At 44.7% G+C, this 14,258-nt stretch overlaps 1 protein-coding gene across 1 annotated transcript in view; it reads left to right on the top strand.

Annotated features, from left to right (window-relative positions):
• Positions 1 to 14,258, top strand: part of CDH13 (cadherin 13) — a 524,519-nt gene that overhangs the window by 187,470 nt on the left and 322,791 nt on the right. The window contains exon 3 of the mRNA XM_083164015.1: positions 2,984 to 3,189. Coding sequence (XP_083020141.1) covers positions 2,984 to 3,189 — 206 coding nt within the window. The remainder of the gene's footprint in view (positions 1 to 2,983; positions 3,190 to 14,258) is intronic.

The raw sequence follows: 14,258 nt of genomic DNA, 5'->3' as shown, positions 1-14,258 counted from the left end.
GGACCCGAATTTACATAGGGAACAATGTTAAATGGGCCAATGTGGCAAGCGCACGCGTAATACCTGTTTTTGCCACGCTTCGGGCTCGGTGGCTCGCTGCACTCGCCACACTATATAGAATAAACTCCACGCCGACGTGGATAGTGGGGGTATGAAAAGGTCGTAGGACGCGTACCGCCGCCCCTCGCGGGCTCGCTGCGCTCGCCACGCTTCGGGTTGACATTCATCGTGGGGTGGCGTTCACTATGGGGGGCCATTTGACCCATCAATGAAAATTGGGGTCTGGGGGGCATTTAACATTGAAACCAATGTAAAATCGGGCCTCAGGGACCATTTTACATTGGTTCCAATGTAAAAATCGCGTTGACGCGATTTTTTGGGACCCGATGGATACAATTTCCATCGCTGGCGCCGTGCTAGGAAACAAGTACCGAAAAAAACAAGAGTAAAACATTGGTTTTGCTGTGCCATGGATGGAAGGAAACCATCTGGTTCTCCTCCATCAATGGCAAAAGTAATCAACATTGGCCATAAACCATCGATGATTTTGAATCATCAGTGGTTCGTGTCCATCCCTAAAACTGCCTGTGGCATGAAGTGTGTATGTATGTATGTATGTATGTATGTATGTATGTATGTATGTCTTTATCTGTTTGTATTAGTTACTTTGTGACTGTACCGTCTGAATCGCCTCCTACTTTTATACAGCCAGCACCCGGCTAATAACGTCCACGGTTATCATTACTCGCACTGCTAAATAAAGCTGAGCGCAGCCGTTACCACTTTTGCAGGAAGGAAATCAGATTTCTTTATGAGCCGCACATTTTCCTACAGCACCTAAACCTGCTGCGTAAGGCAGCTGCTTAATGGGGATATTTATCAAACCTTCTAATAGGACTGGCCAATCACATTCCAGGTCTCTAGTACACTCTATAAACCGCAAGCTAGGACCTGCATGGTTGCCATGGGAAACGCCTCTACTCATTCTGTATGTAACACTGTATATCCCTGTAACAGTAACTCTTTGTATAATAATGTTACATGAAGTAACACGGTGTTCCCCAGCATGGCACGCCGCTGGCACACAGGAAGATGAGAGAACTACATTGGCAGGAACCGGATTGTGTGTGTTTTTTTCTTTTCTTGGAATCAGTCTCGCTAATTGCCGTGTCATTATATGCCTAATGGTTTGAATATTAGATATTGGTTGGTTTAATTAGTGCAGCCACACTTCTTAGGAGGAACAGAATGGATAAGATATGGGTATGTGGGTTTCCGAATAGCTGCCAAATAAAACAGCCGGGTGGAAATGGCCTATTCTCTTCCCCTTACTCCCAAGGGCGTAGGAGAACGCCACAGCTGAAACAGAAGCTTCTTTATGTCACAGTGCTACATTGTACACAGACAATAATCCAGATGGATTTTATTTTTAAAAGATATTACGCTGGGAAAAACGTTTTTTTTTTCTAGCTCTTTTGATTTACGTTCACGGTCTGCAAAAGGCAATTGCAAGACTCCTGGTAGATACAGCCGCTCACTGCTAGGGTTATTAGTTTAAAGGAAAATTGTCTTTGTGGCACAGGCTGTCATTCAGAATTTGGGGTTGACTCAATTAGGGGTGTTGTGTGGGAGAGGCTGGCATTGTGTTCTAGCAGCATTGGTGTGCCAGCCACAGTCATTGCCCCTATACTGCCCAGATGTCAAATCTACAGTGTGCATTTTTAGTTTGAATGAGGTGTGTATTAAAATTCTGGTTTTATGGGCTCCACCTACACAGTAGTGCCCCTATCACCATATTATACCCCACAAAGTAATGCCCCTTGCACCATATTATGCCCACATAGTAATGACCCTTGCATACGGTAATACTGCCCCTTACTAATTATACCACAGTACCTGCTTGTTGTCTGGGGCACGTTTGTGACTGCTGCCTCCTCTAGCATCCTTTACAACAGTCTCCTCTGAAGCAGTTTACGGAGGGTAATTTTCAATAGGATTCCATAAGGAATACTGCCTGCAGCACTGGCCATGGTGATTGCACCACTCATCCAACCCTAGAAACGGACCTGCGGCTGGTTATGTACTGCTAGTGACATCACCACTGCTGCATATTGTGGTATTTCCATTATACTGCACATCTGGGATTAGTAAGCATCCAGACTCTGGAATGCCCAGAGGATTCCCGGGTGTGGTCTACTACACAATGGGGTAGATGTATGAAGCAGTGATAAGGGAGGAGAAGTGATAAAGTAACTTAAAAGCCAGGAGCTGATTGGCTGGTGATAAAGTACCAGGCACTTTATCACTTCTCCTTCCTTACCCATTTAACATCTACCACACAGTTTGACATGCCAGACCCAGTATGTAATGTACAGCAACAATGCCTTACTGGAAATTCTGTCTATACTGTATGTTGGTAGCTGATGTTGGAGGCTGTATTAATGGAAATAATTTAGAAAGCGGTCACCGGGTCCAGTTATAATGGATGCAATCTTAGTAAATGTCACTGGTTACGCTCTGGCCCTTATTCTGGTTCACTCGCAAAGGAAAATTCCTTCTCAAATGGACAAAACCATGTGCATTGCAGGGGGGCAGATGTAACATGTGCAGAGAGAATGATATTTGGGTGAGATATTTTGTTTCTGTGCAGGGAAAATACTGTCTGCATTATTCTTACACTGCAATATAGATCTCACTTTGAAGTAAAACCCCACCAAATCTAATTCTCTCTGCACAAGTTACATCTGCCCCACCTGCAGTGCACATGGTTTCGTCCATTTGAGAAGGAATTTGCCTTTGCGAGTGAACCAGAATAAGGGCCTTTGAATCCAAGACACCAGGTTTTCCAGGGTGTAGGAGAATAGTGTTCTGCTTGGTTATATTATACTATTGCATATTGGCATTGTCTGCACCAGGTGACAGAACTGTAATAACATATATATACTATAATATAACACGTCCCTCTCTCTAATTCTCCTCACAGTGCAGTTTGATGACTGCCAAGGTAACGAAGACGTGGTATATGAGGTCTCTAACCCGGACTTTATGGTGGAACCCGATGGATCGTTAATCGCACTCAGGAATGTGAAGGAAAATCTCAGGGCTTTGTTCATCCATGGACGCTCCTCCCATTCTGACGATATGGCAGAAGTGAAGATCCTCGGGAGAAGGGACAGACACGACGCAAAGGTGAGACATACTGTACATCGCTAGATGCTGCTTGCATTACAGTATCATCCATGGGATACTGCCAGGGACCGCTCCACTATTAGGCAGCTGTCTAGGGGGCTCCAGAATCTGGGGGGGCACCCCTGAGTCTATCACTAAAAGAAGTTAGACTCTGACGTTTTACCATGGGTAACAAAACCCCATGCACCAGCCCTGGGAGCTGGGAAGGTAACGAGAGCTATTCTCCAAGCATTATTGCACAATGCCCTATACACTTAACATTCTTAAACAAACAAGGATAAAAGAAAGTGGAGCCTGTAATTGAGCCCCCTGCCTACACTAATAGCGCGGCGGTCCTGTTCCACCTGGCGCTCAGGTGTCTGTGTATTTACCATTGCAGCAACAGATTATTTGTGGTTTTCTCTGTGTGTCTGACGTGTTTCGCATTATCTGGGCAATACGGGTTACTCTTGTCCTATAAATGTAATATAATGAAATGCCGCTTTACTACATAAAGTTTTACAATTCCTTTTGGTAACAAGAGGCCAAAACGTTTTACTGTATTATAATAATACTGAAGATCCCATAATTACCGTTTTGACCCAAGGCCGTTACAGTTATGCATTATGTAGGGAATCTCTACGGGAGCCTTAGATATGCAACTGAGATGCATAAACCTCCATTCCCCAGAGGCACCATCTGCTAATGATGGGACATATAGTGGCAGCTCTGTTCTGTTATAGGCTTATGGTGGACAAGTTGCCGGTGGCATGCGTGGGACATAGGCAGCCGTATTGCTGCGGTATGGATGCCAGCCAGGATCAATGTGTAGCAGCCTTTGCCAGCAGACCCCATAGTGGCTTAGATGGGCTGGGTAAAGGTGGGCATACATCTACAGATCGAGTGTCAGATTGGGCTGGTTGGAACAAAAACCTGATAATATCTGAATGACAGCTTTTGGCAGTTTTCCAGCATTTCAAAGCAAATGGTTAACTGTCATTTGCTCTCATCCATTACCAGGATTTTGTTCCAACCAGCCCAATCTGACAATCGATCTGTAGATGTATGGCCAGCTTTAGTGTGGTCATCATACAGTAGGACTTCGGGGACAGGGCTTAAAATGGTCCTGGAGAGGTGGTGGAACGCATTTCCCTCTGCCACCTTATTACACCCTGCCCCAATTAGGCAGAGTTGGGGCCGGTGGTTGGGTGTTTGCCCCCCCCCATAAAACTATAATGCTTTTCTGTTAGAATTACTGTGCAGGGCCACAGTGGAGGTTGAACTAGATCCACCCTACCATTAGAGGTCTCCGTTCCACCCCGTTCCCCCCACTTTAGCCCCTGTACAGGAGCTATAGCTACCCCGATGCCGAGACCTGCATATCTACTTGTCCCTGCACTCCACTAGTTGCCATAAAAATGCCCTGCACAAAATGGCCCCCTCACAGCAGACAGTTATTGAGGTTGCTAGAGGAGTTTATTTTTTACGCCACTGAGCCTTCCATGTTATTGTACTACAAATACCCTCACTAGGGCTGGGTACACACTTAGCTGACGCATCCACTGCGTGTAGAAACAAGTGTCTGTGGAGTAATTCAGCGCAATAAATTAAGTAGGGTGCAGCTGTTCAAACAGGAGAAGGTACACCACCTTCAAGGTACAGATTCAAAGAACAAATATGTTTGAATGGTAGCGCAACCCCCTTAAAAAGATGTAATGGACACAATAAATATTTATAAATTTATTGTGACAAAGAATGATAAAACAAGCATAATAAAATACATGTATGATATTTACAAAAGATCCAAGGGCAGGTTTCAATTTCCTATGGTTACACCAGGCAAATATAACGAAGACTTTCTCTCACCATATGATGGGATTGCGGTGGGCTATGCTCCCATATGAAGTCCTGCGGCCACACCGCAGATGGCTTGGTGTAGAAAGAGTCCTCAAGTAAAGTGCTGGTGCGTCCTTCAAAAAGTGTCTGGTCGTTTTAAAGTGCAAGGTGCCAGTGCACTGTGATGGGCAGTCTGTATCCAGAAAAGCTGCAACGCGTTTCGGAGAACTAAGTCCCCTTTTTCAAGCTGTGTATGGATACCTTTTGCCACAGACTCCTTTTAAACCCACTTCCTGGGTCTGATAAGTCTGCTCTTCCAATCAGAAACGCTGACAATTCGCGGGCAGGAAGTGCCGTGCGTTCCACACGGCACTTCCGGTTTGCGTTCCATTTGCCGCGGCAAATGGAACGCAAACCGGAAGTGCCGTGTGCCCGCGAATTGTCAGCGTTTCTGATTGGAAGAGCAGACTTATCAGACCCAGGAAGTGGGTTTAAAAGGAGTCTGTGGCAAAAGGTATCCATACACAGCTTGAAAAAGGGGACTTAGTTCTCCGAAACGCGTTGCAGCTTTTCTGGATACAGACTGCCCATCACAGTGCACTGGCACCTTGCACTTTAAAACGACCAGACACTTTTTGAAGGACGCACCAGCACTTTACTTGAGGACTCTTTCTACACCAAGCCATCTGCCGTGTGGCCGCAGGACTTCATATGGGAGCATAGCCCACCGCAATCCCATCATATGGTGAGAGAAAGTCTTCGTTATATTTGCCTGGTGTAACCATAGGAAATTGAAACCTGCCCTTGGATCTTTTGTAAATATCATACATGTATTTTATTATGCTTGTTTTATCATTCTTTGTCACAATAAATTTATAAATATTTATTGTGTCCATTACATCTTTTTAAGGGGGTTGCGCTACCATTCAAACATATTTGTTCTTTGCATCCACTGCGTGGCCAAACTAACAAGTGGTGAGGTTTATGCATATACACGTACCAAGCGCCCGCCTGATATGTCTCATTTGAATAAGCCCCCTCCAGTTGCCATTCCATATTCAATGAATTCTACAGCTGGTATATTAGAGGGGTCGTCCGCACACACAGGCAGATGGACTGACCTGGGTGATATATAAGCATTGGCTGTGAGGCAGTGCGACCTATGTCCATGAACGATGTCATTTACCAACATTTCAGCTGTACACACAAGCACATGGTCCAGCCAATGGATTGTTAATCGCTGTATGAATGATATATCACATAGTGTGTCCCTTGCCAAATATTTTGCATTCATTTAGCATTAATTGCAGAAAAACTGAGGTACTTATCATCATTTTTACCAACCACGACCACTTCTGAGTCCCCCAATGCAGCACAAACCAGTCACGTCAAGGGTTATATCCCTGATTTCTGAATTTAGATGTAATTAATATGAGGACATATGTGAATATTATGGATAGGCAGCTAACTGAAACCAATGCCAAGTTACAGCCCTTGCTAAGGATTCTGGGAGTAAAAGTTACCACATACAGTAGACTGTAGTTTCCCTATAATCTCTTCTGCTTTTTGTTGCTGTTTTTGTTTACTGCAGCCGTGTTCCTCTGTTTCCGTACAGCTGGCTCAGCCCGAACTACTGAGCCAGCATGTAAATCATTTTACTAAGATGCCTGTAGTCATCCGTGAACAGAATGTAGCACCCCAGCTGAATTACACTCCACAACCCCCCCCCCCCCCCCCCTCTCTTTCCCCCCTAAAAGACTTAAAATGTGTATTTTATGTGTTGGGTAGCAAAAAAGACCTGGGAATATTATGCGCGGTAGTTACCAGGCCGCAGAGCACCACTTAGTAAACATGCCATAATGGGATGTAAATGCTCGGCAGTGCAGGCACCACGGGGTGTGGGCACTTTGTAGCAGTTTTAGAGTTGCAGAGCCAGGCAGAGAACCGTTGTGGCAATGATCACAAGTTTGGCATCATAGAGCGATGATTTTTCCAAGCGAACAATAAAAAAAAAGAGAGGAAAAACAAAAAGCTTGAGATAAAAGCATGCACGCTGCCCTGCAGCAGAGCCTGTGTGTTCTGCACGTTCTGCACAACAGTGTGAGCCGCAGTGATTAAATGGAATCTAGCGGGCCCTTAAGTCACTTGCAGGCTCCAGATGGGAGCGGTTAAATGATTAGAAGGAAGGGGGGGAGCATCTTGGGACGATGAGAAGTTGCTGTCGCACAAAACAGGTGGTAAGTAGGGGAGGGGGTGCAGACACGTCTCCTCTCCCTCTCTGTGAGTTTCTGCAGGGAAAACACTTTGAAGCCCTTTCTAGATTGCTTTACTATCCATGCACATCACAATTGTTGTGAACGCAACCGGAGGTTGGGACATGGCAACTGTAACCTGCCAAGACCAGTGCCTTAAAGGGACTCTTCTCTGGAAGGCTGTACAAGTCTCAGGAGCAGTGGCATCTGTGTCGTTAGCACGTGGGCGCTCAGTGTTTCTGTGCTAGGAGGACCTGGCGCTGTCTGTGTGCATATATCTATCTAGTGTTGCTGTTCTAACAGAGGTTTGTTCACATTTACTTATAGTTGGTTCTGCATTATCCAGTGCAGGCAGATACTGGGGCTTGCAGTCTGAATTAGTCCCAGTGATGTTCCGTGGCAATGTGACGCACCAGGAATATATATTGTTATTGTCATATGTTGGTGATTTTGTTTCTGTAAACAAAAGGGGATCTGTAGCAGTTGGGAGCAAGTGGGCCATTTGGCCTTTGTGTATCCCACCGCTCAGCAAACACTATGTAGATCTGGGGCATTGGTCATTGAGTTGACCCATATTAGGTCAACATGCATTGGGTGGACCACTGAAGGTCAACACATAAAATAGATTGACATGGCTAAGGTCGATAGGGTTGGAAGGTTAACACATGCATTAGGTCGACAATGGCAAGGTCGACAGTCAAAACTTCGACATGAGTTTTTCAAGTTTTTTTTTATACCAAATGTGTTTTTTTTTGGGTGTAAAATTGTAGATTGCATCATATGGACTCCAAATTAGTGTAGCGCAGGGGCAGCCAACTCCAGTCCTCGAACTACCAAGAGTTCACCTTTTGCAGCTCACCTCGTAGGTACATAGATGCACTCATTATTGATTGACACATTTTGAAAGATTGACAGGTGGAGCTAATTACTTCACTTGATTCTGTGAGGAGACCTGGAAAGCATGCACTGTTGGTAGCTCTCTATGACTGGAGTTGGCTATCCCTGATGTAGTGTGACCCCTCGCTCAGCAATGTTGCTGTACCGTGGTTGACATAGACAAAAGGTCAACATAGGTTTTTGGTGTAAATTTTTCATCAAATGGACCCCTTTGCTCGCCATGCTTCAGGCAAAGTCCGTCGCTCCACTTGGCGCACGTTACTGTTCCCAATCAGAGTCAATGTGGATTGTAAAGTAAGAGAAAATAAAAAAAAAAATAATAATAATATTAATAACTTGACATTTTCATGTGTTGACCATTGCCACATCAAACTTTTGTTTGTGTCAACCTTGTCAATGTTTACCATATGAAATCGATTTCAAATGGAAAACCATGCTGCATTGGAGGGGGGGCAGATGTAACATGTGCAGAGAGACCTTAGTAACACCATACTGCCCTGCAGGGGGCAGATGTTACATTTGCATAGAGACCTGGGTAACACCATGCTGCACTGCAGGGGACAGATATAACATGTGCATAGAGACCTGGGTAACACCATGCTGCACTGCAGGGGACAGATATAACATGTGCATAGAGACCTGGGTAACACCATGCTGCACTGCAGGGTGCAGATGTAACAGGTGCAGAGAGACCTGGGTAACTCCATGCAGCATTGCAGGAGGGCAGATGTAAGATGTGCAGAGAGAGAGAGATTGGTTGGGGTGTGTTCAAACTGAAATCTTAATTGCAGTGTAAAAATAAAGCAGACAGTATTTACCCTGCACAGAAACAATATCTCTTTGCACATATTACATCTGCCCTCCCTGCAGTGCAGCATGTTTTTTTGTATTAGAAAATAATTTTTCTGTTGAGATCTTTGCTGAATTACCTTACTGACATCTTACTGACACTTTACTGACAAAGCAAGGCTGATAGAACACAGGTGAGACTACTGGAGAAATCCCAATTGCCAGGCTCCTCTACTGCCAACCAGTAATTGCAACCGAGTGGGGTTTTCTTGGCAAACCTGGGATGGAAGATAAGATGGAGATCTATCGCCCACAGTACCTCTGTCCCTGCAGCGCTGCATATTATATCCTATTATACTGCACCTGTTTTCACCACATTCAATATAAAACTTTCTTGAAACTCTGGAAGTGTTTAATTTGCAGAGAACATAAAACGGCAGCAGTACCCCGAGAGCCCAGACGCTGCAGCATATGTGTGTGGGCACATTTCCCCTTCCCAAAATATGCTTTATTAATAAGCTCATTTATTTCCCTTTATTTTAATGTTAACGGTCATTAAAACATGAGAAAAATTGTTCATTATCTGAAGCAAAATCTGCACAATAGAAAACCTACGTACAGATGGGAGAAATTACTCCCGGCCTGTTCCAGATCGCCATTTGGGGAGTCAGAATTCAGCGACATCTTTGGGGAATGTCTGAAGTTTTCTCTGTATGTGTTGGGAGCGTACTTTCCCCCCATTTCAAGGGACACCATGGTGGTCCCAGCCACATTTGCAGAGGGCATGTAGTCAGAGGTTGACCGTAGCAATGTCGACATTCATAATTTTTTTTTTTTTTTTTATTTAATTTTTCTCTTATATCATTAATAAAGGAGCAACAAAAACTGCTGAAATCATGCAATTTTTGCAATCTGAATCCCAAAATTTGGATTTAAAATTCAGATTGGAAATCCACATTTCGAACCACGAAAGAATCGGAACTGGGGTTCAGATCAAACCTCCTTAGTTCAGATCCCCAAAATTCAGGTGGATTTGGATCTCCGGAGAATCAAAATAACATGTTGACATTGTTAGAAAGTTGGCATACGGGTTAGGGTTATTCACTGTCTACATAATGAATGTCGTCATGGTCAACGTAGACGTTCTGGCCACGTCACGGAAATTCCCACACATTCCCACAGAACCTGGAAAACGCAGCTGATCACCACTGGGTCCCCAGGGGAAAATATTAACACAGTATAATCCCAATACTAACGTCAACATTCACTCAAGATACGAAGAGGCAACTTCTGGCTGCTGGTCCGTGAGCTAACGTCAGCACTAAATAAAAAAACCGCCACCAGCATTGTTCCCCCATGGTTGCCTGCAGGTGGTACAGATCATCACTACTGCCATGTAGGCCCCCTCTCTATCCAGGCCCACTACTGAAGTCCCCACCATCTCTCCTTTGATGGCTTCCCTGTTTATGTAAAATAAGTTCTGGTTAGTTCTCCACGCTGCACGAGTTGTGAGACGACAGCGGACGCCCTTCCGCATGGAAACTTCATCCTGTCCTTCCGTTGGGAGAAGGGTCAGCTCTCGCTGTACCTCCAGCCCACCCCCTCTAACTAGATCTGCCAGGCTGGAATTAATGCTATCACATGGCCCCTGGTCTGACGCTAATTGCCAGGTGTTGCTGATTTATTTGTATGCTGCAGCAATGAGGAGCGATGAAGTATCCGACCAAATGACTATTAAGCCGCTAGTATGATTACAAGGAAAGCAATCCGTCATCCTGCACCCAGATAATTTTCCTCTTATACATGTAATTGCTGTAACCAAGGCTCGTACAGCCGCCTTTGCTGTTCTCAGGCCCTCTCCCACTTCCCATTACATTTCCAATCAAAAGACTTAATGCTTAATTTTATAGAGACAAATGCATTTGAAATAACTGAGCGGAGGACACCAGAGAAGCATAAATATTTGATAAGTAGATGTTTCCCCTGATTAGGCTGCTAATGTTGGGTTGCAATCCATAGGGTGGGGGGACTGTATCGCAACCCCCCCCCCCCCCCCCCCAATTGTAGCACAGATAAGGCCACTAACTCTGCTGCCTGGAAATCATAGTGTTAAACATTGAAATCGATAGAAGACCGTTCCGGCCAATCTCCCAGAAATCCTTATATAGCAAATGGCCGCTTTTATCAGGAATGCCATTCTTTGTGAATTTAGTCTAGTAGCATACGGCATTACTAAATGCGGATGCGCTTGAGTTCAGCGACGGGATGCATCCCACCCTATACACAATAACAGGACTGCTCTAGTTCAAACCGGTGTAATATGCACCGTATCCAAAATGGCCGTCTTAATCACAGCAGGTGCTCAATGTATTGCAAATAAAATATATTGCGCCTTCGGATGTCAACTGAATTGTGCAAAGAAAAAAGTACTTAATATAGTTTCAATGCTTTGAATGATGCTTACATCAATGGTTCGTTACTTAAATGTATTTAAAAGAAAAACTGTGTGCTACATGTGTGATAACCGGTACGCTGCCTCAGGAAAAGTTTTAATTGAAAACCATTATGACTGTCCTTAACATAAAAAGGCTTTTTAATTAATCCCATGACTGCCGGAGTGGCTGCCGGATGCGGTGCTTGTGCCTTTTAGAAGTCGATAGGTTAAAGAGTCTCCCTGAGCAGATACAGGGCTCCCATGGGGAGCGGTTTTGGGAGTTTTCTGTGATGAGCTAGAATAGTTGTTGATGTGGCCAAATTCATTCTGCATGTAGAACCTTACCTTATGGAAGGAAGACGTAGCAGGGAATGCATCCAATAAACAAACTGAGAACACCAATTCATGGGGGGGGGGGCTTTGGACCTGTGACCAGTAGCAGCTAAAGAGTTGGGGCTGCGGCACAGTCAAAATTCATAGTTTGGAATGGCAGTTGGTTGCAGTGGGTGTGGCTCCCCTTTATGAAGTTTTAACTGACCCTGCTGCCACCCCAGTACTGGGGGGCTTCACGGTGTGGCCCTGGTACTGATACCTACCTTGGGCTTCTCAATTAGAGCAGCAATCAAATTCAGGACTGCCCAACACCCTCTTTCCACTGGTAGATGCTATCCATGTAGCTAGGCACCTGCACTTTGACTAAACCTTTGCAGCTTTGGTTGATAGAGCTAGAGGGTGAGATATAATAGAGGAGTGACCAGAATGTCTGGCTGTGGGCTAGTTGTTTGGGAACTGGCAGTTGAAATGCTGGGCTTATTTTTATGGCTTCTTTGGCTAACTAAATCCTGATGGTGGGAAACAAATGCAGTCCTCATATCCCTTATACAGTAGCTTGCGTTTGTTGTAGGCGATGGAGTCGATTATCCTGTGACATCCGGACTCTGGTACCTTCCGCAACAGTGGTGGCGCTATTCAGCCTCCAGACTTGGTAAATATTGGAGTCCACTTGACGTCTGTGCCAGTCCATGAACACCATCTGGGCATCTCGGAATGGGCTCAGTGATTGGGCCAACACCTATACGGTTGGTGCTCAGGATGCCTGGCAATGTATTGCTTGTTGTGATGGGCGCCTTGGTTGCAATGGCTCCATATTGCTGTCATCGTCATCAAGGTCCTAATATACCAGTAGCACCGACGGTCTTTGGACATCCGGAGCTGGTGGTGTGGGTAGAGTTGGCAGAAATATTGGCCGTAATGGACCTGTAAAATATGTTAATTACATTTAATTAACACTGAACCCTCTACAACATTCATGTAAACATGTTAAAAATCATTCAGAATAATTGTTCATCTATGTAAAAGGGATTATTTACTAAGATGGGAGTTCTATTGAAGATGAGATGTTGCTATGGGTAACCAATCGGATTGTATTATCTTCTAGAAGATTCTAAATAAATCTGATTGGTTGCTGTGGGCAACACCCCATCTTCAAAAGAACTCCCACACAAATTTTCACAATATACTTTGTTCTGCTGTGCGCATGTTGATGATCTGATTGCTTAACTGGGACGAACTTACGCCATTGCAGGCTGACCCTATGTTAACCCTGCATATAACCGGCTGTCTGGTGGCTGCAGCCATAGCTATAGAGCGAGGAACACAAGACACTGAGCCTCATTCTGTGCTGAGAGCTGAAGGACAGGCAAAGTTATTTAAGTGCAGCATTTACCCAGGCGGTGCTGTCACACAGACGCTCCCATCATTTACTCCTACTTTAATAAGCAGCGCTGCTCGACTTTGCGCTGGATCCTCTTCTTTATGATCAATCAGGACGTGACAGATAAGGACACACGCGTTCCATCCCCACCGATAAGTGTTCCTGACTGAGTGACATTAAGTGGTACATTTTAACATTTGTCTGAATAATAAGTTCAGACAATAAACATGCCGGGAAGTAAAATTACCAGTTTCAAACCTTCTATTCTGTATATGAGTTTAAATTGGCCCCTTTTCTTTAAATAAGTAAACTTTCCCCGTATGATTGTGTTCTTGTAATCCTTCTGCCACAATACTCACACGGCGTAGGCATAGCTGCTAATCTAGTCTAAGAGAGACTTCTAAGTCCAACTTCATATACAGTATATCTAGATCTACCCTGAAACTTTCCCCATGGTCTAAACATTTAGCAGTAATGACAACAAAATGATCTTGTACTTAGTGGCGGATCCTTGGAAGGGGGGTGGGGTGCTTTTCCTCCCCTGTAATTTTGGTCTGGATCCTCCGTTGACACGCCATCTTCAGTGGAGCAGAAATGGGTAGGTTAGGCTCAGGCCAAGCTGTCCTACCTACCAAATATGTATAATTTATTAAAAGTGAAATAAAATGTCACCGTTCCTTGTTTTTTGCCATTATATTTAATTGTCAATCATCAAATGAGAGTTTATAACCAAACTATGTAGCTGTTGCACCTAGGAGCGACAGGATCCCTAAATTCGCACCTGAGTGACACTCAAATGGACCTCCATGGATGATATGATTCATTTGGTGGGTCCCAGGAATGTTTTTTCCGTCCCCTCCGTAGGCCCCTGATCGGCCCTCTTGAGACCACACGGGCCAGCGCTTGCGCAGTGATTACTGCCTGGGCTTTCAGGCGCTCCGCTGTAATCTTTACTTGCCAGCTACAGACACAAATGAACTCAGAAAATGTTGTTTTATTTCGCTGCAAGTGGATTTTTCTGCACATCGCCTTTATTCAGTTAGCAGCGGATAGTGGCGGCTAATCCCAGGGTTGTGCGTTCATCCATGCTAGTGTAAGGATGTATTTACAGACCCGGAGAGACACCTGTCTGAGACATTATTGTCCTGTCCCCATGTTTGTCTCTGTT

This window comes from Crinia signifera, chromosome 11 (genome assembly GCF_055691185.1).
Source record: "Crinia signifera chromosome 11, ASM5569118v1, whole genome shotgun sequence".
Taxonomy (NCBI): Eukaryota; Metazoa; Chordata; class Amphibia; order Anura; family Myobatrachidae; genus Crinia; species Crinia signifera.
This window is presented reverse-complemented; position numbering and strand designations above follow the sequence as displayed.